The sequence below is a fragment of the Canis lupus genome, chromosome 19 (genome assembly GCF_003254725.2).
Source record: "Canis lupus dingo isolate Sandy chromosome 19, ASM325472v2, whole genome shotgun sequence".
NCBI classification, from domain to species: Eukaryota; Metazoa; Chordata; class Mammalia; order Carnivora; family Canidae; genus Canis; species Canis lupus.
In genome coordinates, this window is record NC_064261.1 from 51,752,383 (window position 1) to 51,777,903 (window position 25,521).

General features: G+C 50.1%; 1 protein-coding gene across 18 annotated transcripts in view; it reads left to right on the forward strand.

Moving 5' to 3' along the window:
• LYPD6B (LY6/PLAUR domain containing 6B) overlaps positions 1–25,521 on the forward strand; it is a 249,435-nt gene that overhangs the window by 156,356 nt on the left and 67,558 nt on the right. For 16 of the 18 annotated variants that reach the window (XM_035702331.2, XM_049097245.1, XM_049097244.1 and 13 more), the window contains 4 exons: positions 2,891–2,989; positions 5,463–5,576; positions 6,557–6,687; positions 8,362–9,695. In XM_035702331.2, coding sequence (XP_035558224.1) covers positions 2,891–2,989; positions 5,463–5,576; positions 6,557–6,687; positions 8,362–8,535 — 518 coding nt within the window. In that variant the 3' untranslated portion in view covers positions 8,536–9,695. Of the gene's footprint in view, positions 1–2,890; positions 2,990–5,462; positions 5,577–6,556; positions 6,688–8,361; positions 9,696–25,521 lie in introns of those variants that run through there. The other 2 variants (XM_049097248.1, XM_049097249.1) reach the window with 2 other exon arrangements.

The window sequence follows — 25,521 nt, forward strand, 5'->3', positions numbered from 1 at the left end:
GTACTGTTTGCATCATAGCTTATGACTGTGGGGTCAGGGTGACCATGCAGAGTCCCTCTTAACACCTATGGTGGTAACTTGGCGTGTTCTGGAACCTTCGGTTTATACCTAGAATAAACCAGAAAGTCTTCACTGCTTCCATGAGGGGGGAGGGGTAATTCGTGGTGACAGAAGTTTTCTCCATTTCTTTAAAATGGTTTGGCTTTCTGCCGAAGTCTCAAAGGGGTTCTTATTTAAAATAATCTCTTGAACGCTGTTCCTATGAATGGCGTAGCAGAGAAAATTCAGTGTTCTTTGTTGATCTCTTTGTTGGAGAGGATATTAGCTGTAGGAAGTTTCTCCATAGATGATAAATTCTTTCAAATAGTCCTTAACAACTTAGGAACAGATTAGTTTGTTTGAAATTTGGAAGGAAATACTACTTGTATTTTCACTAATATTACGCACAGTCACAATTAGAACACTAAACTTTCCTACTAATTATTTAAAAATAAGCAAAACACCTGGGGGGCTCAGTGGTTGAGCATCTGTCCTCGGCTGAGGGCGTGATCCCGGGGTCCTAGGATCGAGTCCCGTATCAGGCTCCCCCTCAGGGAGACTGCTTCTCCCTCTGCCTATGTCTCTGCCTCTCTCATGAATAGAAAATAAAAAATAGAATAAAAATAAGCAAATAAAAAATAAGCAAATATCAGTTAATATTATTTATAGGATAACATAAATGTATTTAAAAAAAGATTTAAGAGAGAGCAAGAGCACACGAGCAGGAATAGGGGCAGAGGGAGAAGAGGATCTCAAGTAGGCTCTGTGCTTATAAACATACATGTGTAAATATGAGCTTGTATACATACATCATCTCTCCTTTCTCTTCGGACAAGTACAACTTCTCTGACGTACTTTATTAGAGAAAGGTTGTTATAGCTAGCAATTGTTTGAAATAGGAATGCCTGTGGTTCCCACACCTGGAAGAGTATCAGAATCATGATAAAAGCCTTTAAAACTACATATTCCTCAGTCCCTTCTGCAGAGATTCAGTAGTCAGAAGTGTAGGATGCAGATGAGTTTTTTTTTCTTTCTCTCCCCAACCCCCTCTTCTCTAAAAAAAAAAAAAAGAAAAAAAGAAAAAAAGCTTTCCTGATACTATTGATGCATAGCTGGGTTTAGGAACCACTATATTTATGTTTATACTACTTTTTTTTTAAACATTTATTTATTTATTTTAGAGAGAGACCTTGTGTGGGCAGGGGGAGGGGCAGAGAGAGAGAGGGAGAAGGAGAGAATCTCAAGCTGACTCCCCACTCAGTGTGGAGCCCAAAGCAGGACTTGATCCCATGACCCTGAGATCAGGACCTGAGTTGAAAACAAGAGTCGGATGCTTAACCGACTGACCCACTCAGGTGCCCCTACACTACTTCTAAATGAAGCGTGTATTATTACTGTTCTTCACATTGTGCTTTTTTTTTTAGTATTATTTAGGACATTGTGTGTGCGTGTCAATACACATGTATATCACACATACACATATACACAGGTATACCACACACACCTTGTACTATCATTTGTTGTACATTTCTAAATCGGTGATGATTATATAATAATAGCCCAATGACACGGCACAGTTTTCATAAAGTGTAAATTATAGATTTTCTACTTTTTAAGCCTAATACAATTTTATGATGAGAAAAATACATCATTTTAACCAATGGAAAAAAAAAAAAGAATATATGACCACTGTGTGGTCAGGTTACTAGGATGGTTTGGTCTTTATCCATTTTATCCTCCAAAATGGAAGAATTAAAAGTTTTACACAAGGCTTTATATCATGGCTTATGAAGAAATGTCACATTTATTATACTTTTGACTTCTTGCCCATTAAAATAACAAGATACAAGGTAGGGGGAAAAAAAGCATAAAGTCAAAAAGGCCGTTCTAGTTGCTTTCAATCCAGATTGCCAGCAGTCATAATTCCTACTTTTTGTAACACTCTAGCTGAGGCATAAGAGCCTGAGAATTACTATCATCCTTATATTAAACGTTACATTCCTGATTGAGGTCTAACTGACATATACCAAGTGAGGCTGCTTGATTGAGGTTGGATGTTGCTGTAATGGAAGTGCATGTGGATGGGAATTAGCGTGATTTAATGGGCCAAGGACTCTACAAGATATTTTTATTGTAATCTCCTTTTTATTTGTTTTTAATTTTTAAAAATACTTTATTTATGAGAGAGAGAGAGAGAAAACATGAGCAGCGGGAGGGGTGGAGGGAGAAATAGGCTCCCTGCTGAGCAGGGAGCTCGACATGGGCTCTATCCCAGGACCCCGGGATCATAACCTGAGTCAAAGGCAGATCCTAAACCAACTGAGCCACCCAGGCACCCCAACAACCTCGTCTAACCTTCACGGTTCTTCTGCACATCATGGGGATCTTCATTGTTTTAAATATTGTTATTTCTCAGAAGTGAAAAATCCCACAACTACTTAGCAGGGAGAGCAGAATCCAAGCTCACATTAATCTGACTCTAGTTCTTCTCAGGGGCCTCGCTATACCAAGTTATTGGTTCCGATACTGCCACCACCCTTGCCTGTTCTCGCAATTCCCACTTATTCCCAAGTTATTAATTATAAGGGAACAGTATTTCAAAGTGGCTCGTGGAATCATTTTCATTACTCTACGGTACGTAAGCCTAGACAAAGTATTTAAAGAAAGGGGAATAAAGAATACGCCCTGAAGTCGGGCAGTTCAGTTCAGCTCCCTAGCACTGAAATTCTAAGGAGCGTGGCTTGTAAATTTTGTTTGATCTAACACAAGTTGCTAATTTTGTGCCATCTTTGATGTTTGAAATTTCTGTCCTTTTTCACCTTTCTGTTTCCCTGTGCATTTTTCTTTAAAGCTACACCATTTCCAAACAGCTTCAAGTGTTTTACCTGTGAAAATGCGGGAGATAATTATAACTGCAATCGATGGGCAGAAGACAAATGGTGTCCACAAAGTAAGTGTGCTGAGTTTGGAAGAGGCTCTTGTGATCATACCTCATTAACTGGCCCTGAGCAGACCTGTCTTCTATAATAGGATTAGCATATCCACAGGCTGATGAGGGTCTGCATAAATCAGAGATTTCTTTTAGGAGACTGTGCAGATATTAGACTATTCTGAGTGTTTGGAAACTGATGGCATAGCCCCAGTTTGTCGATATGTGTGCCTCCAGGGAAGATGCCTTAAATAGTACTTATCTATGAATACAGAACAAATAGGCCACAGTATTGTCTGAGGTATTCTAAGAATTTCAGAAATGCTTGATGATACCTCTAGAAAAGTCATACCAGCTAAAGCGAAGAAAGGCTTTTATATCTTTGAGATACATTGATGCTTTGGTAACTCATTCATTCTTCTGGCAAACATTTGAGTGTCTTTTTAGTTTGCTTAGTTCGCGGACACATTCCTAGTGCCTAATCCAGTGCCTGACCCATACTAAGCACCCAGTAAATATTTACTGATGGAATGAATGTATCCCTTTGATTAGGTAGCCAGGGAAATCTCTGAGGAACTAAGATTGACTGACCAAGACAAGCCAGCCACGTGGAAATCTGTAGAAAGAACATACCAGGAAGAGGGAAGCGTGACTACAAAGTGTAAGAGGCAAGATTTGGCCTCTCACTCAATAGGAAGAGGACTGGCCAGTGAGGCTTAGTGGAAGATAGAGAAAGGATCACATGGAACTAAGGACCAGGGCACACAGGATCTTCTTTCTCTGTTAGAATTTAAATTTCATTATAAATGTGATGGGAAGGCAGTAGAAGGTTGGGCACTAGGGGAGTAGAGGATGCTCGCTGTGTTCTGAAATACTGCTCTGCTGCTACGTGGAGAGTGGGTGGTTGGGGACAGGAGTAGAAGGGGGCACCAGGTGGGGTCTTTCATTGTCTTCAGGCACAAGATGGCAACTGGGACTAGGATGTTGGGAATAGAGGGACAAGAAGTTGAATGATTTAATATATACAAACTTGATGGTAAAGCAGACAGGAGGTGCTGATGGGGGATTTGGAATTGGAGAAAACTACTTAAGACTTAAAACTGCTTTAAGAATATTGGGCTGTTTCAGATTGTTAGGAAGTACTCTTCTTTTTGTTTTTGTTTTGTTTTGTTTTTAAGGTTTTTCAGACCTAAAAGGCCAATTAAAAGTAAACCAACCATCTCTTCCTGAGTTCAGGATTACGAGCTTTGGTCTACTATTACCTTTTGACTCTTTGGGAAATTTCTGCATCCTATTATACAAAGCGATGAGATAGCCTTACCTTCCAGATAAAACCAGTATGTGGCACCAATAAATAGGAATAGGACACACTGCAGACCTCTGTGGGGCCTGAGGGTCTTAGGCTGTAAATGAGCACAAATGGTTGTGACATCTACTTGAACGGTATTTGTCATGGTTTCTTTTAAAACATTAATTATCATAATCTTTTCCTGCCGTTCCTCTACATTTCTGTAGAGTGACCTCAAGTCGTGTCCGTGCTTGTGAGTACACGTGTGTGTGTTATGCCTTTGGAGATTGGTTTCTACATTCTGCACAGAAGCGTATCTTAGTTATTTCAGAGTTGTCAAGGTTGACCAGCGCTTTCTACCACTTCAGAGGGTGGGTATCACTCTTCAGCTATTTGCTTTAAACCCCTGAAGAACTGGGTGGTAAGGGTTCAAACAGTAGTTAACTGGGGGTGCTCATGTCCAACTTCCGGTGCTTCATCTCCGCGGACTCTATTATTTTGAATCGAACCAAAGCACTGTTGCTGCTGGGTCTGTGCATAACGCTCCAAACTGTCATTTATTATTAATCAAAGGCGTTTTTAATGGGAACACATCTGGATATTTCTGGGCTTTAGGGTTTCACCTCTGCCGAAACATGTGAACAAAAGAGGAAGGCTGCAGCTTTCTACCACCGAGGAAGTGTCAGAGATGGGAAGGGCGAGGCAGGTGGGTCCTTCCAATCCACCCTGGAAACCTGGCTCTTAAAAAGATTGCCGTGGGATAACCCACATTCCAGGGTGCATGGTGGCACATTCTGGACTGCTCCAGTCGAGCCCCAAAGATCCTAACCATCTGGAGTTCTGACTGAGGGTGTAATTTCGAACCGTTGGCCATTATTTAGGGGAGGCAGAGCCAACCATCTCTTGGAGCGAACAGGCCCACCGCTATTGCTCCTTGTCACCGCAGGTTTCGTTGACACCTTCGGGCTTTCCCTCCGTGGTCTGTCAGAGTTGTTGAGAGCAGTTCCCTGTGTAACAGGATATGACAAGAGTGACATTTCCTGTTTTATTCGCCCCGGCTTCTGTTCTGACTTTCTAGGGCTGCTTTAGCACCGGTGACGTTTTCTATGGACACACCCGGCTACCATTTTTCGGCTCTTCTTTGTTTGAGGTGGAAGGTGAAGAGCTTCCCCCAAAACATTGTTGTGGTTCCCTTTCCTTCCGAAGGCAGAAGTCAGCTACCCCTGCGGGGTGTGCTACGGCGTCGCGGGGTTCGATGCTCAGCCCTGAGAGGCAGGGGAGTGCTCCGGGGAAGAGCACAAGCCCCAGAAAACTGCCCAGGTTAGAACCCGGCCTTCCACCACCTTCTACCCCACGTAGCCGTGGCCAAGAAACCGTGCTTGGCCTTTCTCTCTGTGAAATGGGACTGATAGGCCTTGTCTTAAGGCTTCCTGGGAGGACCGGGGAGCGAAGAGAGGCTGGAGGGCCCGGCTGGTGGCGCCCGCTCCGTGGGACGTGTGCTTCCCACGATCCTATCAAAGTGTCGAGACACCTGTTCACATCATTTTAGTCAAAAGGAAGTGAGCTTGAAGGCTCTGATGGGCTCACTGGGGACGAGGCAGTTCTGTGGAGCCAAGCGTCTCCGTATTAGTCAACCCCCCCCCATTTTATGACCCTGCGGCTATAGCCCGTCCCCGTGAACTGAGGAGCTTGCGCTGCCGAGACAGCAGAGAGATGCAAAACTGAAGCAGAAGGGCCTTGGATGGTGAGAAAAGTCGTTCTTTAAAAGTGGTGAACCATGAGTGTCACAGCCCTCAGGAGAACGGGAGAAATGGGCTCGCCGCGTGGCAGGGAGGGGTCGGAGAGGGGAAGAGTCGAGAAAGAGGAGGAAAACGGGAATCCTCAGGAGAAGCCCCACAGGCCGGGAGGATAGAGCGTGGGTCAGAACCGGGCGAGTCGGGAAAGTGGCGCTAGACGTCGCAGCAGCTCCTTGCGCTCCATTCCGCCACCTGCCTCCGCTCCATACGAGCCAAATGCCAAATAACACACCATGAGGTGTTCAACCCACCGCACTACTCGTTTACACCTCTCATTTCACGGACTCATAGACCCTGTGCCTCGTAGGGAGAGAGACAGAGATACGGGTACTTTCATGTGACCTAAGGTCAGCTTTAGAGGGCCCCGAGGGCGGCATCCACGCCCGCCACCAGACCCCGTGCCCAGGAGCCCAAGGATGGTCCCGAGGCTGAGTCCTCTCTGGAGTGATTGCTGGTGACTCTCTTGCGATGTGAAATGTGAAGCTGCCTTTCTCCCCTGCCTAGATACGCGGTACTGCCTGACAGTTCACCACTTTACCAGTCACGGAAGAAGTACATCTATCACCAAAAAATGTGCCTCCAGAAGTGAATGTCATTCTGTTGGCTGCCACCACAGCCGAGACTCTGAACACACAGTAAGGAGTATGTGTGTGTGTGTGTGTGTGTGTGTGTAAAGTTACTGTCCTAAGGTTAGTTACACACTATGGAAAGGCAGGAAGGATGAGCGGGGTCGTGTACATGTTTATTTGCCCTTTGGGGAAAGACTGTGCCAGTGATGCGATGGAGACCACAGAGAAGTTGAAGACTTTCTGTCCTTCAACAGAAAATAATACTACTAAGGACGAATGGTAACCCCCAGACCACACAGCTCCACCCTAGACCTCGGGCTTGGGATCACGTGGAGCCCGGTCTGGAAGCCCAAGAGCAAACGATCCCTACGACAATGACAAGCACTACAAAGCCGGGCTCAGTATTTCGGTTAAGGCCAGGCATCAGCGGGCACACAGCCCAGGGAAGCCGGAGGTGGGAAGAGGGCACCGGGGACCCCTTTTACTGAGGAGTCCTGGTCTTGCCCCCCACTGCTGCTTCCACGAGGAAGTGAGAATCTGAAAGAATTAATCTGTTTAGTCTGATGAGCTGTAGACAGATTCTTAGGTCAACTGATCTTAATTTTCTCATTCTAAATGAGCAATTTTCCTCTTTCATATGCCTGGAATTCTGAAATGTTTGCAAAAAGCTTGAGGAGTGTGTTGCTTTCATGAGGTTTTTAGGGGTTGATTTCGTTTATTTGCACGAAAACATGGTTGTGACAGCAGTGGTCTTCAGCGGGGCCTGCGGGAGGGTGGCTGGGAGCTCCTGGCCTGGGGGTGGGGCCCCATCAGCGGGCGCTGGGCTGCAGGGTGGGGTCCTGCCCATCGTCTTTCCCTCTTCGAGACCCCGAGCAGCCAGGGGGAGAGCCACCAGGGAGGCCCGGGGGTGGCCAGCGAGGTCACCGGGTCGCCGCCTTTCGGGGATGCGGATGGAGGCTGCAGCCCGGAGCGAGGCCCTGCCGGCTGGCACTGACCCAGCAGTGGCCCGGGAGCCAGCGGGGCATCCCCAGGCTTCCCAGACCCACGGCTCCATGTGTGTCCTTACGGCCCGGGGGTCCTTGGCTGCATCCCGCGGCCTTCCTCTGCCCCTTGGCCCCTCGCTCACGCCTGTTGCCAAGTTGCCCCTGCCCGCGGGGCCAGGGGTCAGGGGGATCGGGGGGTTGGGCTGGGGGGTCAGGGGGCTCGGGGGGCTGGAGGGGGCTAGGGGTCCGGGGGGTTGCGGGGGCAGTGGCTTGGGGGGTGGGGGGTCGGGAGGTCGGGGGTCAGGGGGCTCGGGGAGTGGGGGGTTGGGGGGTTGGGCTGAGGGGTCAGGGGTCAGGGGGCTTGGGGAGTCGGGGGTCTGGTGGTTGGGGGGTTGGGCTGGGGGGTCAGGGGGTTCGGGGAGTGGGGGTTTGGGCTGGGCTGAGGGGTCAGGGGGCTTGGGGAGTCGGGGGGTTGGGGGGCTGGAGGGAGGTTTGGGTGATGGGGGGTCGGGAGGCCTGGAGGCTTGGGGGGTTGGAAGGTCGGGGGGCGGGGGGGACGCGGGGTTGGGGGTCCGGGGTCCAGGGTACCGGGAGGCCAGGGGCTTGGGGGATCGGGGGGCCAGAGGGGGCCGGAGGGGGCCAGAGGGGGCCGGGGACCGGGGGGTCGGGAGGGGGGCAGGCCGGTCTGCAGTCCCGCGGAGCAGCGGGGTCGGGGGACCCGGCCCCATCACTCACCCCGTCCCGCCCTCTGTGTCAGGAGTGCAGGTCTTGCTGCGAAGGGATGATCTGTAACGTGGAGCTGCCCACCAACCACTCCAACGCCGTCCTGGCCGTGACGCGCGCCCCGGGGACGTCGGGGGGCCCCGCGCCCCGCCTGCAGCTGCCCGGCCTGCCCGCGCTCGCCTGGGCCTCGGTGCTGCTGCTCCTGTGAGCCCCCCGGAGCCGCCTGGAGCCGCCCGGAGCCCCCCGGAACCCCCTGGAGCTGCCTGGAGCCCCCCGGAGACCCCCCGGAGCATCCCAGAGCCTTCTTGGAGCACCCCGGAACCCCCCGGAGCCCCCGGAGCTGCCTGGAGCACCCCAGAGACCCCCCGGAGCATCCCGGAGCCCCCCGGAGTCCCCCGGAGCCGCCCGGAGCACCCCAGAACCCCCCCGGAGCTGCCCGGAGCCCCCCAGAGCACCCCAGAACCCCCCGGAGCCCCCCAGAGACCCCCTGGAGCATCTCGGAGCTGCCCGGAGCCCCTTGGAGCACCCCGGAACCCCCGCAGCTGCCCGGAGACCCCCCGGAGCCCCCCGGAGCATCCCGGAGCCCCTTGGGGCACCCCGGAACCCCCTGGAGCCGCCTGGAACCCCCCGGAGCCGCCCGGAGCCACCCAGAGCCACCCGAAGCCGCCCGGAGTCCCCCAGAGCCCCTCCGCAGACCGCGTGGACGGCGCCCCTGGGCGCGGAGACCCGCCTGGCGCTCGGCGGAGGAGCGGAGCCCGGAGCCTGGAGTTCGGACCCCGGGGCAGGAGCAGCCGTTCGCTGGGCCGAGACGCTCCTGCTCCAGCCACAGGGTTGAGGACGGGACGTGGGAAGGAAGGAACGCGTGGGGCTCGTGTGGCTTCTGGGCCCGAGGGCCTGCGTGGTGTCGCCTCTGCGAGGAGGAACCTGGTGGCACCTGCAGCAGGTGGGGGGTAAGGGGGGGGCCTGCGCCCCGGCCTGCCCAGGCCCCTAACTGAACGCACACCTTGACCTCGGGACTCTTTCAGCAGCTGCGGGGTCAGACCTTCAACTGTCTGCAAGGAGGGGCCTGGTGGCACCTGCAGCAGGTGAAGGGGGGCCTGCGCCCCGGCCTGCTCAGGCCCCTAGCTGAAGGCACACCTTGACCTGGGGACTCTTTCAGCAGCTGCGGGGTCAGACCCTCACCTCTCCGTGTGATCAGCTCAGTGTGTGTCTCTGAAATCTCCCCCTTCCCCTGGGACAGAGCAAGCTCCCCACCAACGACCTAGTCCGAGTTAAAGGGAACTAACTATGGGAAGGAAACTTCCAGCTGAATGAATAGGAAACTTACCTGCTCATGTGGGGGGGGAATAAAGCTTTTAAATTATACAACGTAGAAAGGCAATGCTTGTGTGTTTCTTGACTGACCTAGCGACCTTGAATAAAACATTTATTCATAAAAGTGTCATAAAGGAGGTCACTGAAGTTATGTTTCCACGCACCGTGGGTGATATGGGTGATACATTCTGGCTGAAATGATAAAATCCCATGCTAGAGTGACCTTGCTTTTTTCTTTTTGGGGAAGGAGGCGTCTGAGAACGCTCAATGTCAATCAGCGAACTGAGCAGGTCAGGAAGCCTTCCTGATGCAGGAGGAGGACACCTCATCGTATGATGCACCCTCCTCAGTAGCAGCTTAACTTCAAAGAAACTGGCAACAGGGCCTCTTCCCTCTGGGGTCAACCTTTCTCTAGATGTCAGGGCACCAAGAGAACTTCTCTAAAAATGTGCTAAAGTGTTTGGTCCCTTTGTCTTTCCCTTTTGTAACAGTCTCAGCAATTTCTTTCTGTTTCTAGAATCCCGATTTCCTGCCTTTATAGTTGCAGTGACCTTAAACACTCTGCCCTTGTATATATGGTGATGAGCTAATGATTTTTTGTTTTTTGTTTTTGTTTTTGTTTTTGTTTTGAGCTGAGCATCCACCATCAGAACACTGAGTGCTCTGTAGAATCTGTTAATGATGCTGTCCTTGCCACATGGTCTTGTCTCTGGTCAGCAAACTATGGTCCATGAACCAAACATATCCTACCACTTTTAGTCTGCTGGTTTTCTATAACAAATACTCTATTGATTGTGTGGCTTAAAAACATTTAATCCTTACAGTTCTGGGGGCTGAGATCGGTGAGGGCCCTTTTCCTGGTTTGCAGACCACCACCTACTTGTATTCACATAGGGCAGAGAGACACTGGTCTCTTAGCCCCTTATCAGGCTCTAACCCCATTCATGAGGACTCCACGTTCATGACCTAATGAACCACCAAAGACCTCACATCCAAATGCCATCACATTGGGAATTGAAGCTCCAACATATGAATTTTGAAGGGACACAAGCATTCAAACCACCTATTTTTGTGAATAAAGTTTTATTGGAACACAGTCATGTCTTCATTTACAAAGTGTCTATAGCCGCTTTCATGCCATAACAGCCAAGATGAGTAAATGCTAGAGAGTGTATGACCTACAAAGTTTAAAACATTCCATTTGCTTGTTCTTTACGGTAAGAGTTTGCTGATGCCTAACCTATGAAATGATAAAACAGCATCAAGAGAAACCTTGTTTTGGAGGGACCATGGTACTTATGGCGGTTACGCAGGCCGTGCGGTAGTTTGCCAGATAACTTCACTTATATTCTTTGTCTTCTGCATCAGTGAATTTTTCCTCTCTGTTTTGATTTTGTTTCACTCTTTCGATTCAGTTTCTTAGTTGTTATGTGCTGATGTCAGGTGCTGGGCTGTCTGTTTCTTCTCATCCTTGATGCACTGGGAGCATCTCTTCTTAAGGTTCTTTAGCTTCCAATAAAACAGGGAGGGAGCAGACATCATTATCTCCCTGTCTCTGGCTTAATCTTAGACTCACCTGGAAGCAACAGTTTTGAAGCTTGATGTAGATTTATCCCTCCTTTCACTCAGCACCTTGAAGTATTTGAGTTTTCATAGCTTATGCTTGTTTGAAATTAATTATATATGGCTTCACTTGGAACATTTTAATAGCATCTTTGGTGTCTTTTTATTCCCCAGGGTTTCTTTTGACTGTTTAATTGACGAATCGTCTGGTAAAAAACCATTAGCAGACAGTAGTTTTTTTCCTTTCTGATTTTGTTTCTGCTATCTAGATGAATGAAGTTGTGTGTGTGTGTGTGTGTGTGTCTTTCCTGAGGTAACATCTTAATTTTCTCTTCACCCTGCACATGGTGTTTGCATAGATTTCACTCCTCACCACCACCCCCTTGAGCATTTGAAATAGGGCTGTGTTGAGCAAAAGAGAGAGCACACAGAGGAAATAAACTACTCACAAATACAGCTGAGTGAGTAGGGGTGCCAGATGTACAGCTGAAAATGTGGGATGCCCCATTAAAATTGAATTTCAGATAATTTTTAGTATAAGTTATTCATAACTCAGAAGTCTGGCTTATCTAAGGCAATGTCTTCAAATTCTTATATTCAGAACCTTCTGGGTAACTTCAAAACAGTACAAATGACCAGGGCATCCTAGAGATGTGGATTCAGTAGATCTGGGGTAAAGCATAAGCCTAATGCCAACAATTGAAGTTAAATTAAAGAAAATAAAAGCTCCTGGGTGATTATGATGTTCAGTCGGGTGTGTTACCCTTGATCTGCAAGGATAATTCCTTCCTCTGAAGCCTGGTCTTTGGCTACATAATAAAAAAGCTAATGAATAATAAATATATGCACAAGTAACCTGGATTTGAACCGCGCTTCTTAAAGTGTGGTCCCAGATCCTGCATCAGCATCACCTGGCAACTTGTTAGAAATGCACATTCTCAGACTCCATCCCAGACCCACTGAATCAGAAACTCTGAGAGTTCAGTCTGTAGTTTATTTTTTTCCGTCTTCCTACCTTGATAGAAGCGCGAACTCTTCTCACTGTAGCATTCCAGCTGTTCTCTTTTTAAATCTCAGGCCGAATTCGTAGGTTTTCAGGATAATTTGAAAATTATCTAGGTAATTTGGTGGGGACAGGTGACTTGGGGACCCTACTCTTCTGCCATCTTGCCCCCTCCTTCTCAGTCTGTAGTTTAATAAGACCTCCAGGTGTTTCTGATGCACATACAGGTTCAAGAACCAATGGGGCCATAGAAGTGCTTCCCAAATGTCTTCAGTAAATGGGTCCTTGGTGGCTGCATGAGATTCACTCAGGGAGCCTGCCAAAAAAAGAAAGAAAGAAAGAAAGAAAGAAAGAGAGAAAGAAAGAGAGAAAGAAAGAAAGAAAGAAAGAAAGAAAGAAAGAAAGAAAGAAAAGAAAAGAAAGAAAGAAAGAAAAGAAAGAAAGTCACATTCTTTATGTTAGAGTTGAGTGAGAAAATCTTTTTTTTTCTTTTTTTTTTATTCATGATAGACATAGAGAGAGAGAGGCAGAGACACAGGCAGAGGGAGAAGCAGGCTCCATGCAGGGAGCCCGACATGGGACTCGGTCCCGGGACTCCAGGATGGCTCCCTGGGCCAAAGGCAGGCGCCAACCCGCTGAGCCACCCAGGGATCCCCGAGAAAATCTATTTTTTTAAACAAACTCTGGGGTGATTCTGATACACAGCCACTTTGGGAATTACTAGAGAACAGAGATGGGAGTGACACTGGTGATCAGAAAGCCCAGATGCTAACACCTCACTTTTGAGTTCTAACATGAAAGCCCTATGCATTTAAATTGACTCTGGTGTCTCCAATGTAATTTAAAAACTAGAATCCAAGAAATCAGTCCCAGCATTAGTCCATTACACGAATTTTTTAGTCCATTGCAGGGTTCTGGAATGGTGGCCAAGTGTCCCAGACCTCAGACTGATTTGCCACTAGTGAGCAAGAAGATGAAAAATACTTTGGTATCAAAATATCCAATGAGGGGGCACCTGGGTGGCTCAGTTGGTTAAGCACCAACTCTTGATTTCAGCTCAGGTCCTGTTGTCAGGGTCATGAGATCAAGCCCCTGAATAGGGCTCCCTGCTCAGTGGGGAGTTTGCTTGAGATCTTTGCCTCTGCCCCTCCTGCTGTTCATTCCTCTCTCTCTCTCTCTCTCTCTCAAAAAAAAAAAAAAAATTCTTTAAAACAAAAAATATCCAGTGAGAGGGGCATCTTGGTGGCTTAGTGGTTGAGCGTCTGCCTTTAGCTCAGGGCGTGACCCCGGGGTCCTGGGATCCAGTCCCACGTCGGGCTCCCTGCGTGGAGCCTGCTTCTCCCTCTGCCTCTGCCTCTCTCTGTGTGTCTCATGAATAAATAAAATCTAAGATATCTATGTGTCTCCAATGGGAGCTGGAGTAGCAGGGGCAGGAAAGAGGATGTAGGTTTGTTATAAAAAAGAAAGGGGGATTAATCCACCCAGAGGGACAGCGGCTTCCGACGGAGGGCCGGGGGCCGAGAGGGCCGGGGGGCGGGCCAAGGGGGCCAAAGGGGCCGGGGGAGCCGAGGGGGCAAAGGGGGCCGGGGGCTGGGGTGGGCCGGGGGCGGGGGTCCAGGGCGCAAGGGGGTACTGGGGGGCCGAGGAGCCGGGGGGGCCGAGGGGCTGGCTGGGCCGCGGCTGCCCCATTTACCATCACCTCGAGGACCCCCCACAGCTGTGGGCGCAGGCGCGGCCCCCACTAGCCCCCCCCACTAGGCCCCCCCGCTAACCCCCCCTCCCCAGCAAAGAAGGCAGCCCCCCCGCTAGCCCCCCCCGCAGAGAGGGCAGCCCCCCACTAGGCCCCCCCCGCTAGCCCCCCCGCAGAGAGGGCGGCCCCCCTCTAGGCACCCCCCCCCCGCTAGTCCCCCCCGCAGAGAGGGCAGCTCCCCCACTAGGCCCCCCCCGCTAGCCCCCCCGCAGAGAGGGCAGCCCCCCACTAGGCCCCCCCCGCTAGCCCCCCCGCAGAGAGGGCAGCCCCCCCACTAGGCCCCCCCGCTAGCCCCCCCACAGAGAAGGCGCCCCCCCCCGCTGTCCCCCCTCCCCCCGCCCCCCCCGTTGGGCCGTGGGGGGGCCGCCCACAGGCTGGGGGAGGCCTCGGGGCGCCTGTGCCTGGAGCCGCCGGGGGCTCAGGACATGCCCCCCCGCAGGGCTTGCAGGACCGCGACCCGGGCAGGCGCGCGGGGACCTAGCCGGGCGCCCCCCTCCCCCTGCCCCCCTGCGCCCCCAGGCCGCTTGCTGGGCGCTGCGCATCCGCGGGGGGGGGGGGGGGGCGGGGCTTGCACACCTGCGGAGCTTTCCAGGAGACCCGCTTCCCTCCCCCGCGTCGGGCCAGGGAACAGGCTCTGCCCACCCGGGGGAGGCAGGGACCCGGCACCCGGGGATGGGGGGGGGGAGGGGAGGGGGGGCCCGCCCGCCCCGCCCCGCCCCGACTCCTGAGGTGCGTGGACCACCCGGGACCTGAGGACTGTGCTCCCAGCACCGGAGCCCCGAACCCTCCGGAAACACGCGGTTCTCCAAGCCTGGGGCTCGGTCCTGAGCGGATGGACTCCCGGCTCCTGGGGTGCCCGAGGCCCGAGGTGAGAACCCCTCCAGCGGGGGAAGCTTCCAGTGTGTTTTCCTTTGATGCTGCTCTTAGGTTGCTTGAGGCAGTCGGTGCCCGGCGGACTCAGTCAGTCCCACTCCCACTGGGGCACCCTCCCCAGGTCTGGGGCCACCACCCCTCGGGACCCAACTGGAAATCAATCACCGAGACGGTGTCTCCTGGGAGTCACGCACCCTCTGAAGAATGATCTGCAGTCGTTTGTCATTTCTAAATATTTTAAGAGTCAAAATAAATAAATAAATATTTTAAGAGCCATGATGACATCAATCTTGAGTTAGAGATGGTCTTGAATATTAATTATCTCCATTTTAACTAATTAAACTAGAACCAGTGGACCAAAGAGGCCTCTTTGTCAGGGGTGTGATGGGACCTCAAGGAAAGCCTTTCCACGCGGGACCCAAGCAGGGCCGGGAAGCTCCACCTGAGTGGAAAGGTGAAGGGAGAGCACAGCATCCCACCTCCCTTACGTAAGCCCCCATTTCTTTTGCTGGGTCTTCTCATAATTAATCAAAAATCCGAATGCCTGACACTGATTTTGGAAAGGGATTTTTCAGCAGCGTTCACAATCTGGGTCTTTTGTACTTACTCGGCTCTCAAAATCCTGGAATTTGGAGGAAGACATGAGAAATTTTGATCAACAAAGTCTCCTCTTTACCTGGGGGCAGGGAGCAATTATTTGATTGATATAATAGATTAGTAAAATAATTCTACATGACATCTGTATTTTTCTTTTTAATACAAAGTTTCAAAGTGAAAAGTGGGTTTAATTAAGTGGAAAGATAATCCGTGATTAAATAAGATAATGAAGCACGTATTGCAAACAAAGGAACCTGGGAAAAACCTAAGAGTTCATGGTTAGGGAGAAAACAGTCAAATAGTTTGAGGCAGATCTTTCTTGACTGATTTTTTTTTTTTTTTTTAAAGCAAGAATGCTAGATTTTATCTACTTTTGGAGCAGGCAAGGGGCAAGGCCACGCCTTCTCCATTTCAGCATCAATTGGTCCAGAACCGCAATTACCTGAAGTGGTTTAGGGTCCCTTGTCAGGCGTGGAGGCCCGTGTATGCTAATGATGCAAGGACAGCACTGAGGAATGTGGGGTGCAGCTCTCGGGGCGCACGTGCAGAATCCCGATAAGCATCTACCTCTTTCACTGAGAGCAGCCTGCGGCGCCCTAAGGGAAACGCAACCTGAGTCTTGCACAGAAAACCCCACGTGCAGAGGAGCTTCTCCGTACTTGCTTTGGGAATGTGTGCTGGGCTTCGGGGGGACCTTGCGTGCGGCGGTCATGGCCCACCTGACGGGTGACGTACACCTGGGGAGCTGTGGCCGTTGCAGCTGTCTGCAGAGTCTAGCTCGAGGAGCGGTCAGGGCCTGGATCCCTGGGGCCCTAACATCCTGGGGACCAGGCGGTCGAATGAGTCCCCTGTGCTTCCCTGTGACTGAGGACGAGCGGATGATGCTGGGTGGTCAGTCAGTAGGCGCGAAGGTGAACTCTTTAGGAGGCAGGAATAGGTAGTGGCCCTGCTGTTGCGGCCCCCGCTGGAGAATCCGCTTCTTCTCACCCCGGTATTGCTCCAGGAGACTGAAGTCCTGCTCGATTTTTATGATAAATTTCTAAGACTCTGATATCGTATCCAGCTTGCGATATATTTGTCCTCTGTTGGAAGCAGGTAGAAACCAACCTCTCGTAGAATCCTTAATAAAAATGAACAGGCAAGAAGGGAGGAGGAATAGGGAAAGGAGCCCAGAGCCCAACCGTCCTCAGGGCTTTAACTTAGCCCTTCAGGAACAGAGTGGCCTGGCATGTGGCAAGAGATAGGACCCAAAAAATGAGCAGAGAAGGTCCTCAACTCCCTGCCCCTCCCACCACACCCAGCGCTGACTCCTGTAATAGGGCCAGTGGCAGGCAAACCATGGCTTGGCCCAACAATAAATACCTATTGAAATGAATCCATGAGATAATTTTCACAAAGTACTCCAAGTTACCAGCATTTGCTGTCCCATTTGCGCTTCTTACTTCCTCCTCCTCCTCCTCCTCCTCCTCCTCCTCCTCCTCCTCGTCGGCATTGCAGAGGGACCGAGTTACGGCTCTTAAGTGTTGGCAGTCAGCAGGGGCTGCAAACAAATATGGACTGAGTTATCTCCATTGTATTTTAAGCCATTCAATTATATTCTATATAAATATAATTATATATTCTCTTTATATCCTCTGTGGTTGTGAAGTCTCTAAGATGTGCTTTCTGTGCCCCCATCAAACTGGTTCCATTTTATTGACAAAGAGATTCTCAGTTTTCCTTGACTGGTTGGATTTCCTCAAACCTCAAGTGCTTGTTTTCATTTTCGAAAACGATAGGAAGTGTATGCTGTATATTATGCAATGTGTGGGGCTTCCATATAATTAATTAATTGTTTGGCTAATTTTCTTTTGGGCAAATAAGCAAATTAATTTATACTATTAATACCAATTATTAATGCTCCTCATTTTGCTGGTTTCAGCAATCTCTGCGTGACACAGGCTGCAACAAAATGGAAATTGATTTCACCACGTTTGGCAGTACTGCAGTGTTTTGTAACCTTTGCAATGATGCTTACTTGAAAGGCTGGTTTTAATTACCCCCCCCCCCCATCTCACGATGCTGATGGGTAACAGCTCTATTGCACTTGACAGTTAAAAGTAAATTCATCTCAAGGGTTCCTATGCTGCCCTTGCTGCCTGTCACATAAGGAGACTTTAATATGCCCACCAGAAGGGCATTAGCCTAACTTACCTGCATCTTAGCTTTTATTTGTGGGGAAAGGGCTCACATGAAAGCTCTAAGGTGTAGGGAACAATCCTCCCGGCGTAACAGACCTGATTGAACCAGGTCTCTTTGAGGAACTAGAGGCCCACTAGGATTCAAGACCCTTGGAAAGCAGGAGACTGTGGATCCTCTGCGCTGCCTTCAATGTGACTTTGCAATCATGCCACTTTCTCGTGTCTTCTCATTCTGTCCCTCCTCCTAAGGACTGGCTCTCTGACCCTGTCTGTTGTGTAGCTTCTGCTTACGCAGACATTTGAATCCTTCATGACTCTGGCTCTCTGGAGTTAAAGACCTTTCCGCGTTTACGCCTGCTGCACAATCTGAGTTGCTTAGCGCTTCTGTGCTTTGGAAGTCATTTCTACACCAGGCTCCCACATAGGCCCTCGGCCCTTGGAAGTTTGCTACCCCAGTCCAGGGAACTGCGGCCCAAGGGTAGGCCAGGGGAGTGTAGCTCACAGGGGCGAGAGCCGGCTGGCTCCCTGGTGCTCTCTCTCTCTGTGAGGCAGCGAGGCAGGGCAGTTGCCCTTGTACGTGGTGATGGGTAGGCCAGGTACTCTGATTGGTCAGGACCCTCAATAACATGCCAGGACACACCTTGGAGGCTCTTTTTAAAGCTAAACATGACAATACAGAGACCTCTTTCTCTCTTGGTCTCTCTTCTTACCTCCCAACATTTCCCACCATCCAATTTATTCCACCAATAATTGAATTTCAATGAAGACCAGGACGTGCCAGCTATCAAATTTTCAGTGGCTTAAAATTTTTGAAGTGGTGTGGGAAACGTTCTGTGTCCTGAAGTTCTGCACCGTGAGGGCTGTGTTTATAAGAGGATTAAATCCACAGAGACACAAGGAGACGATGGAGGGGACAGCCCAGAATGCTTGCTTTTCCTTTGGGCCTTTTTAAAAGATGCTTCTATTAGTTGCTCTCAGTTTTCAAATCAACACCTAGTCACGCAGCAGAGCAGGAGGCTGCAAGCCCAGGGTTACTCTGACTGCAATAGGGAATTAGAACGTGTGAGTTTATTTATACGTAAAGCATTTAATTAAATCTCATGGAGGTAAAGTCCACCTTGAGTGTATTCAAGCTGTAACTCACTGCCTGTTTGCTGGCGTTGCTATTGTGATAATTGATTATAACATCCATTGGTCTCCCCAAGTATCCATGCTAAATTGGGAGAGAGATGTGGTTCCACTTTTGGAGACTTATGACCCAAATATCGTAATGCAGCATTTCCAATCTCCTGTTGAGCTTGCTGGTGCGTCTTACTAACGGAGAACAAAAGCGAAACTGATAAGGTTTGCTTTAAGAAAGAATATTAAAGCAAGGAATACACAAGATAGCTTTGTCTGGTCAATATTCAGCTAGGCCTTTTTGTCTGTATCCTGAATTTTTAGATGGTGGGGTTGCATTTCTTTATTATACTCAAGTAGGATTTAGTTCTCCTAGGAGAAAATTTCTGAGAAATATCTGGCTGCAAGATAACCAGATTTTTGAAAACCAAACCACAGGGGATAAGGGTGTTTAGGAAAATGATAGAACTCATGAAAACCAAAACCTGGTTAGAAACGTAAGTTCTTGCCTCGGCCTGACCCTGTGGTGTGTGCTTCGGTAAAGCTTCAGGGCAAGGTGCTGAGGAGCAGCCTGCATTCTAGAAGTTCGGTTTGCACAGAAATAACCTATGAATGAGCATTTCTCATTTCAGTGGGAGGGCCTCCTTCTCCTCCTACCATGATGTTATTACAAGGTCTCCATGTCACTTACCACTGGACATGCCTGGCTGGCCCTCTCCCCTCATTCTGCTTGGCCTTGCTGTCCCTTATAATGGATGAGGGTCCTCCCTGTCTTTTGGATTTACCAGTGGGTATGGGGGGAGTGGCAGTTCAAGTGGAGGTCTCATATAATACCAGTTTTCTGGATCATTTGATTTATTTAAGTACCTACACGCCAAGGCCCCTGGGCATTCATCCAACCAACTGCTTATGTTTCAATAAATAATGTCAGCCCTGGGACTCAACTGAATTAGGCCAAGGGCTGGCTAAGGGGTTGTCTCTCTTGCTCTCTGAAGGTTAAGAGATTTGGACTATCAGTGTGTAAGAGCTTTCTCAGAAAAGCATTCCAAGATCAAAATTTCAGAAATGCTGTCTCATTCAGTATTCAAATTTCAATGCATTTCAAAAATCTATGTGTAGGTTTTGTTTTGGTTGGGCTAGAGAAAAGAGGCTCTAGAGATTGATCAAGAAAATTAGGATTTAGCACCCACTGATTAACCCTAACAGATTTAAATAAAAGGCAAAAGTCCCATTAGTTGAGGTCCAAATGGCAATAAAGAATTTATAGATTGATGAATTACATTTTCAAATGCCAAGGTCAAGGAGAAATTCAAGTAGATGTTTGAAAGTTCAAATTCCTTAATATTTGCTCCTAGACCATAATGATTAATACAAACACATCATACTAGTTTAAATCAACAAATCATTAACCTTGGTGATTGTAATGAACCAGCACCATAATCAAGAAATGATATTTGTTCTTTCCCACCAAATAGGAGAGGAGAAGTGTCTAGACAACATTTGCGATGGACACTCAAGAGAGGGAGCAGTCACCTCTAGCTGGCCTGCTACTGGAGGTTTCTCTTGAGGAGTATCGTGTGCACATCACCAATCAAAGCAAATAGCTGCGACTGCATATAACCAAAGACCCCCGTGAAAGGCCCAGCACACCCCCTTGGAGGGACTTGGGGACCAACAATGAAAGTGATTTTAGCTATTTCAAAAACTCTCCCAAAGTGCTTTTCTGTAGGAACTGGTTCCCTAAGTTCTTCTCTAACTCCCCTTTGTCCCTCACACCCCCCCCAAGGCAGCCTGCTCTACTGACCAATCCCCTTAATACCCCTCAGGACTTGGAGAGCAGGGCGTGGCCCCCCTATATGAGTCCTCTCCTTTCATCCTCCAGAGTGACGACCATACTGGCAGGTTTGAGCAAAACTTCATTGAAAGATGATTTCGGGGAAGAGGTACAACACAGGATGACTGACCACTGATACTCAAAGTGGCTGCACAGGGTCACACCACGGGGGCCCGACACGCGCCTGGCTTGCTTCACCGTGCCAGCAGCCAGCTCATGGTGGCTCACCTGCCCATTCTCTACCTGGCCCACAACATCTCAACCTCCAGAACTCCCCTGGGCGTATTCATGCTTTAATTATTTGAGGACCCCTTTGAACCTGGCACAGAGAAGAGAAGGAGTCTTCCTTTTCTTCTCTTTGGTTTATAGTCTGTTTCCCAGGCCTCCATGCCTACTGCATTTAAGAGACTCCCCACCTCCTATGGCAGATTATGGTCCATTGACCTCAAAAATAATTTAAAAATAATTATATAAGACATAGTAAAGCCTGAAAAACCAAGAGTGTACTGGTGTCAGACCATTCTTTGACCTATTACAAATGCTCATGGTGGGGGGGCGGGTGGTACAAAGAGAAAGATGCAAATATTATGCGAGCAGGAAGCAATAGAAATTATCTTCGGAGCTATTTATTGTCTTTCAGCATGGGGTCTGAGACATGTCTCTGCTCTGACGGCTGCCAGGTATTACCAGCTAGTGTGTGCTCTCTGAGTGTCTTCCACCAGCCAGCATGGGCTTTGCTGAATGCTTTTGTCTGAAATGAAAAGGCGCTTTGCCTAAGCCGTGGTGTATGCCTTCACTGCATGCATGGTTTTGGTGTTGCCTTGTATGACACCGGGAGGTCGTGTGTGTGTTGAACAACCCCTCGGTGAACCCCAGTAGGCTTAGGCTCGGAGGTCATCTTTGCTTCTCAAAAAACTAAGTGGATGTCTTTTTGTCAAAGTAGCTACTACTTTTCATTGGCTACAATAATTATCACCAGTTTGCTTTTTTTTAATTATTATTTTTTTAAATTTGTGATAGTCAAACAGAGAGAGAGAGAGAGAGAGAGAGAGAGGCAGAGACACAGGCAGAGGGAGAAGCAGGCTCCATGCACCGGGAGCCCGACGTGGGATTCGATCCCGGGTCTCCAGGATTGCTCCCTGGGCCAAAGGCAGACGCCAAACCGCTGCGCCACCCAGGGATCCCACCAGTTTGCTTTTTTACCCAATAAACTGAGCATTGGGCGTATCAGAAGGAAAGCATGATAGGTTACCTTTTCTTCTCCCAAGTTCCGAATCTTTAGGACCGTTACTTTGAACTCTTTATCGGGTAAACTACTTATCTTTGTTTCACTGAGTTTTCTTCCTGAGGTTTTATCTTGTTTTTTCATTTGGAACTTTTTTTTTTTTTTTTCCATTTTGCTTGGCTCTTCGTTGGTTTCCACACAGTAGATGAACACAACCACGTCTCCCAGTCTTGAAGTCTTGAAGGGATGATCTCCTGTTGTACCTGTCTCAGCTCTCGGTTGTCTCTTGGATTTTTGTGATTGTCCAGGCAGCCCACTTTGTTTTTAATAGCACATTCCCAGTCGTTGAAGACCTGCCGAGACCCGTCAGTGTCCCCGAGGGGAGGATCTCAACATCTAGACTCAGGCTAGTTAGAAGCCGGATCCTCAGGAAGCAGCTTTTAAAGTAGGCAAACGTATACAATCCTGTGGGCCTGCAGGCGTCCGTCCCTTTGGCTGGCAGAGCCAGGTGATCTGGAGGTGTCCCCTTGGGTGGCGGTCACAGAAATCGGGGCCGTGGAGGAGAGCGTAAACTTCTCTTTCGGAGATAGCGGTGAGCTGCAGCAAGGCAGAGGATCGTGCAAAGGTGACGTCCACCGGCCTCAGTTCCCAAAGAGCAGCGAATTAGGCCCCTAGATGTGAGCCACGCTCGAGGCCCAAGGCACCTGGACAGGCAGGTGAGCCTTCGCAGAGAGTCAGGAGGCGCGTTTCACTCTCCTGTCTTGGCCCAGGGCCCTGGGGGTGATAGGCTGCCAGGAACAGGCGGTGACTGGTGCAGCCTCTCAGGACTCAGAAGGCAAGTCACCTGCTGGCCCCCGGAGAGTGGCCGGAAAAGGGTGTCCCCGGGTGGCTGCCGCAGAAAACAGGGCACCAGGCGCGTATAAGAGCTCCGCTCCATGAGACCCGGGTACTCTGGAGGGCGACGAGGGGGCCGTGCCCGAGGGCCTGCAGCTACCCCCCCCCCAGATCTCCGGGAAGGACGGCCCACGGGTGCAGGCCGAGCCCTGAGCACCAGCTCCCGGGAAGGCCGCGGCCCAGGAGCTGTGAGGAGCCGCCCCCGCCGCTGAGAGTCCCGCGGGAGCCGGGAGGGAGCCCCGGGCCTCGGGGGTGGGTGATGCCAGTCGGTACCGTCCCACAGGACCCGGGAAGGCCCCCTCCACGGCCTTCCGGCCGGTGACCCAGGGCTGCACGCGTGGGGCGCGGGTGTGCAAGCTCCTCCCTGGGAGATACTGGTGTCCCGGAGCTTGGCAGAGGGACGAGGTGAAGGTGGCACCTACTCAAAGGAGAGGAAAGAAAAGGAGAGAAACAAAAAAGGAAAAAGAAGAATAAAGAGAGAAAGATGGTGCCGGCCCGTGTCTGATTCCAGAGGGTTCGGGCAGCTGCCGTAAATGAGAGTGAGGGTAGCTGTCTGCCTCTCGGGCCGCGCCAGGCTAAGCCGGGGAGCCTCTGTCGGCCCCAGGCAGGCCGCCTGCCCGGTCGGAGCCGGGCCGGGGCAGCCGCGTCCCGCACAGGCCCTGTAGGAGCTGCTGCCCGGATGGCCGCGGCCTCCTGGGCCTTGCGGGTGGGTGGATTTTGCGGATGAGAGCCCTGCTGGTCCGCAGAGCTGCAAGTCTTAAAGGCCGGGGTGCCCCAAACGGGGCTGCAACCCTTGGCTCCTCAAAGACAACCTCTCGGTTTTGGGTTCCCTTCCAACTGCAAGGTGCTGGGCCAGGAGCGGGGTTCATACCAGGATTGCGTCCCAGCCTCTTCTCCCTTCTCAGTGGTTGGTTGTTTTTTGTTTTTTGTTTTTTGTTTTCCCGGAGGAAACTTCCATCTGTAGGTATCGACTCACTGTGTGTGTGTGGGAGGAATGGAGGCAGGCTTCCAACATCACCTTCTTGTTTTTTTTTTTTTTTTTTTAAGATTTTTTATTCATTTATTCATGAGACAGAGAGAGAGAGTCAGAGACCCAGGCAGAGGGAGAAGCAGGCTCCATGCAGGGAGCCCCATGTGGGACTTGATCCCGGGACTCCAGAATCAGGCCCCGGGCTGAAGGCGGCGCTAAACCGCTGAGCCACCCAGGGATCCCCCAACATCACCTTCTTGAATCAGAACCTGAATTTGTGCGAGTTTAAATGGGTATTTTCCAGTACCTCGTTCATTTATTCAGCAAATGTTTAAGATCCTGACAAGTATGAGGATGTGGAAGGTGCCAGAAATACACAGTTCCTTTCCCCAAAGAGCGGAGTCTAGTGGAGAGCCAGGTCTACACAGAGATTAAACAGATAGATCCCTCTTCACAGTTTACGCTGTTTTAAATTTTGTTTCCCCAAGTTTTAATTGTTTTCCCAAAAAGCAAACCCTGAAAAAGGAACTTGCGTGGGTGCCCTTCCCTTGCCAGAGAAGAACTAGTCTCAGGAAGCACTGAAAGGAGTGGGGAAGCAGGACAGGGAAGAGGGCAGATCTATCCAGGAGAACATGAATTAGCAGGTGACCTCTTGGGCAATTGGGAGGCAATGTCCCTGGGACTTAGGACAAGCAGTGTGGGTCACACCTCGGGATGGTCTCCTTGAGGAGTGAGGAACTGGAGGCATTTTTCCAGCAATTCTCACACTCTGTTGGCTGAGGTCACTCATGGGTGTGAACTCCAGGCCTTCTGGGCTGCCCTGCACGCCGACTGAACACGCTCCTTCTCCTTCCAGAGAGAGCTGCCCGGAGCTCTGCTGGGTGCAGGAACTGTCTGCAGGTGACGTCTGGGTCCGGCCGGCGGCTACCGGCGGGGCAGCCACAGCTTCGGCTCAGGGCATGGAATGGCAGCTCATCACTTTCAATGTCCATACGAAATGCCGTGGAGTCTCTTTCCGTCTATCACAAATACCATCATTCTTCTCTCTCACGGGTTCTCCTTCCCGGGATCTCTCCGAGAACGCCAGCAGTATTCACTCTGCCCCAGGTTGAGGCCTGATTTGATCATCTTACATATATAATCTTCTCTTTGACAGACGTCCAGGAAGGCCGCTCAGTACGCTAAGAGCCCTTTCTGTCTGGGGGCAGTTGTTGCTGCCTTTACCCTGTTGGCCACGGATGATCAGGCCTCCTGGGGCCATGCCAGCCATTGCTCGAAACTGCAGTGACGTGGAGACATGCACAGCACCTGGCAGCCTGGGGTGATAATTGTCCGCTAAAGAAGAGAGTTTTGGTGATCCGGGGCCACCGATCATCTATTCATCTTCATCTTCTATTGCGTCTCTATCTGAAGTCTTTACTTTCAATTGTTTTGCTCATTTAAAGTCGTTCCAAGCCTCCCCAGAACGGGGCTCCAAAAGTTGCCAGTCCTTTGGGGTTCTAAGGACATTGCTACGGTGCCATGGCAGGTAGATGGGTTCAAGGGATTTCTAGTCTTGGCTTCATGTAATGTCTAGAATGAGCCCTTCTTTTCCCACCTCCTTGAGATCAGGTGTGATCCTTTGCTTTTCAGTCCAAGGCCTGACACTTTTTCTGCCCCAGGGTGAAGAGCATTTTAAAACAAAACCACCATTTTCTCACAGGGAGACACTGAAGAAGAGCTAGGGTTAAGTAAACTCGTACCCTCCTCCAAGATCATTCTTGCTGTTGCTTCTGTGCGGAATGCTTTTCCCTTTACCCAATAAAGTCTTCTGATTCTGAGAGGACCAGGAAGTTCAGGGTGAGGAGGAGGATATGGTAGTAAATAGAGACT